Consider the following 2,500-nt stretch of genomic DNA (forward strand, 5'->3'; position numbering starts at 1 on the left):
CACAACACCCACACACACACACACACCACACACACACACACACACACACACACACACACACACACACACACACACACACACGCACACTCACACGCACACGCACACGCACACGCACACGCACACGCACACGCGCACACACACACACACACACACACACACACACACACACCAAAAAAAAAAAAAAATGTCGAGACTTAAAACAACACTCATAATTAAACGACAACTTAACAATAATGCGAAGCCTCGTATACTTACAGTTTTTCCAGGTTGGGCAAATACGAGAGGATGCCGGCGGGGAGGCGCGTGAGGCCACTCCCAGACAGGTCTCTGAAAAGACAAAATGAAAACTTAATACACTGCCAACAGAGAGACGACAAAAGGACAGAGTTTTACGAACGAGAATATTCACATGCATGACTGGGTCTCGTCCCTCCGACAATCAGCTGCGTTAGGCCCGAGTTTGACTTCGTTCTTGAAGTGCGCTGAAGCCATGTGTGCCAGGGGGCAAGAATGGTTCGCTGATTTTATATATTTTTGATGTTCGCATTATAAGTAATTATTCAAGTTCATTCCGGATTAATTACAATACATCGCCTGTAGGCAAATAGGTACACTTCTACTGATAGAAACTTTGGTACTATACCGACAATATTCTTCATCAAAAACCTTCCATAATAAAAGCACATAAACCCAAAGAACCTTATGTTAGGAACAAAATAAAGAAATAACGACATTAAATCAAATAAAAAAAATATAAAAGTTTAAAAGGCAAGTTTAACGACCGACATTAAATTTTTTCCTCTCTTTTCTTTCCCCGAGGAGAAACTTTCGCCTATGCAAGGTCCACAGTAGCGCATACAAAGCCCCAGCGAAGCTCATACCCTCCTGGAGCGGAAGACCTCCATCCAAAAGCGACACACGATCTACCGGCCACATATCAAGTCGAAGTAGGAGATAAGTAGACCCTTTCTTAACCTTCCGATCCCTCACCTTCCCTCGGAGATATATTCGCCGGCAGCCAGCCACTAATCATTACCCCGTCAGCTGACAGAGGGCTCAGCGACCCTGTGCAAACAAGGCAGGACAGCAGCCCGGCCGTGCGGCGTGTGGTCGCGGGAGGAAGACCCAGAATCAACACGTGGCCACACAGCGCCCTCCTCTCCTGCTAGAGCCATCAAGTACGCCGGGACAACACGCGGGGCTTCCATCCTCCGTCTCCTCTTTTCCTTACCCTCTCTCTCTCTCTCTCTCTCTCTCTCTCTCTCTCTCTCTCTCTCTCTCTCTCTCTCTCTCTCTCTCTCTCTCTCTCTCTCTCTCTCTCTCTCTTTCTCTGGGTCTCACCCTCATTTCCTCACTCCTTCCTCATTCTTTCTCTCTCTCTCTCACTCTCTCATACTCTCATACTCCATCTCCGTCTGTCTGCCTGCCGTCCGTCCGTCCGTCCGTCCCTTTCTCCCTCTTTCCCTCCCTTTCTCTCTCTTTTCCAATTCCCCCCTGCTTTTCATAACCCCCCTCTTCATATCCCTTCCCTCTCTTTCTCCTCTCTCCTATCTCATCCTTTCTCCCTCTTTTTCCTTCCTCTCTCTCTATCTCTCCTCCCCCCTCTCTCCTTCCTTCACGAAAAATCCGTGATGCCTTTTGGGGGAACACCTGGCGCTTGCCACTATTCACCATCAAATCGAAGTAAATGTCACCAACAGGGCTCTCCAAACTTCAAAAGGGAACGAGCCAAACTACCTTAACTACATCGATTTAAGTAAACACTCCCCAACTCATATAGGTCTAGACCTGATATCTATTAAAAAAAAAAACTAAAGGTAAGGTAAGTCAAACATTCGAAAATACACGTAAATATATCAAGTTAAAATGCAGAAAAACGCGCGCGCACATAAATGAATGAATGAGTGAATGTGTGTATGCATATGTGTATCTGTATATGAATGTGTTCAAAAATGCTTATTTGCATGTCCTGGATATCTACTAGTATATGTATGTGCATATTTATGTGTGTGTAGGTATGTAGATCTGCATGTATATGTGTATGTGTGTGTATATGCATATGTATATATGTGAATGTGTATATGTCTATGTGTGTGTGTTCATGTAGGACTATGTGTGTATGTGTGTGTTCGTGTAGGACTATGTGTATGTGTGTTTATGTGGATGAGTATATGTGTATGTGTATGTATACGTGTATGTGTATGTACATGTCCAAGTGTATGTGTATGTGCACGTGTATATCTATGTACATTCCATATATGTGTGAATACATATAGCACGGGAAAAATAACACGTGGGCAGGGGAGGCACACACAAGTGTAACCGCGGCAGTACAGGGGCCGGCGGGATGCGTAGATCGGCCACAGACGGGGTAGTCCAACGCACATGACAAGTCAGATATTAATAGAAGGCTGCCGCCCTTACGTCAAGGGCAAGACACGAGTCTCCCAGACGAGGCAACAGGGCACATACGACCAAAAGCGCACCGCCACTGAGCTTT

At 45.7% G+C, this 2,500-nt stretch overlaps 1 protein-coding gene across 2 annotated transcripts in view; it reads right to left on the reverse strand.

Moving 5' to 3' along the window:
* LOC125032012 overlaps positions 1-2,500 on the reverse strand; it is a 90,680-nt gene that overhangs the window by 55,476 nt on the left and 32,704 nt on the right. For both annotated transcript variants that reach the window (XM_047622967.1, XM_047622968.1), the window contains exon 3: positions 256-327. In XM_047622967.1, coding sequence (XP_047478923.1) covers positions 256-327 — 72 coding nt within the window. The remainder of the gene's footprint in view (positions 1-255; positions 328-2,500) is intronic.

Source organism: Penaeus chinensis, chromosome 14, assembly GCF_019202785.1.
Source record: "Penaeus chinensis breed Huanghai No. 1 chromosome 14, ASM1920278v2, whole genome shotgun sequence".
Lineage (NCBI taxonomy): Eukaryota > Metazoa > Arthropoda > Malacostraca > Decapoda > Penaeidae > Penaeus > Penaeus chinensis.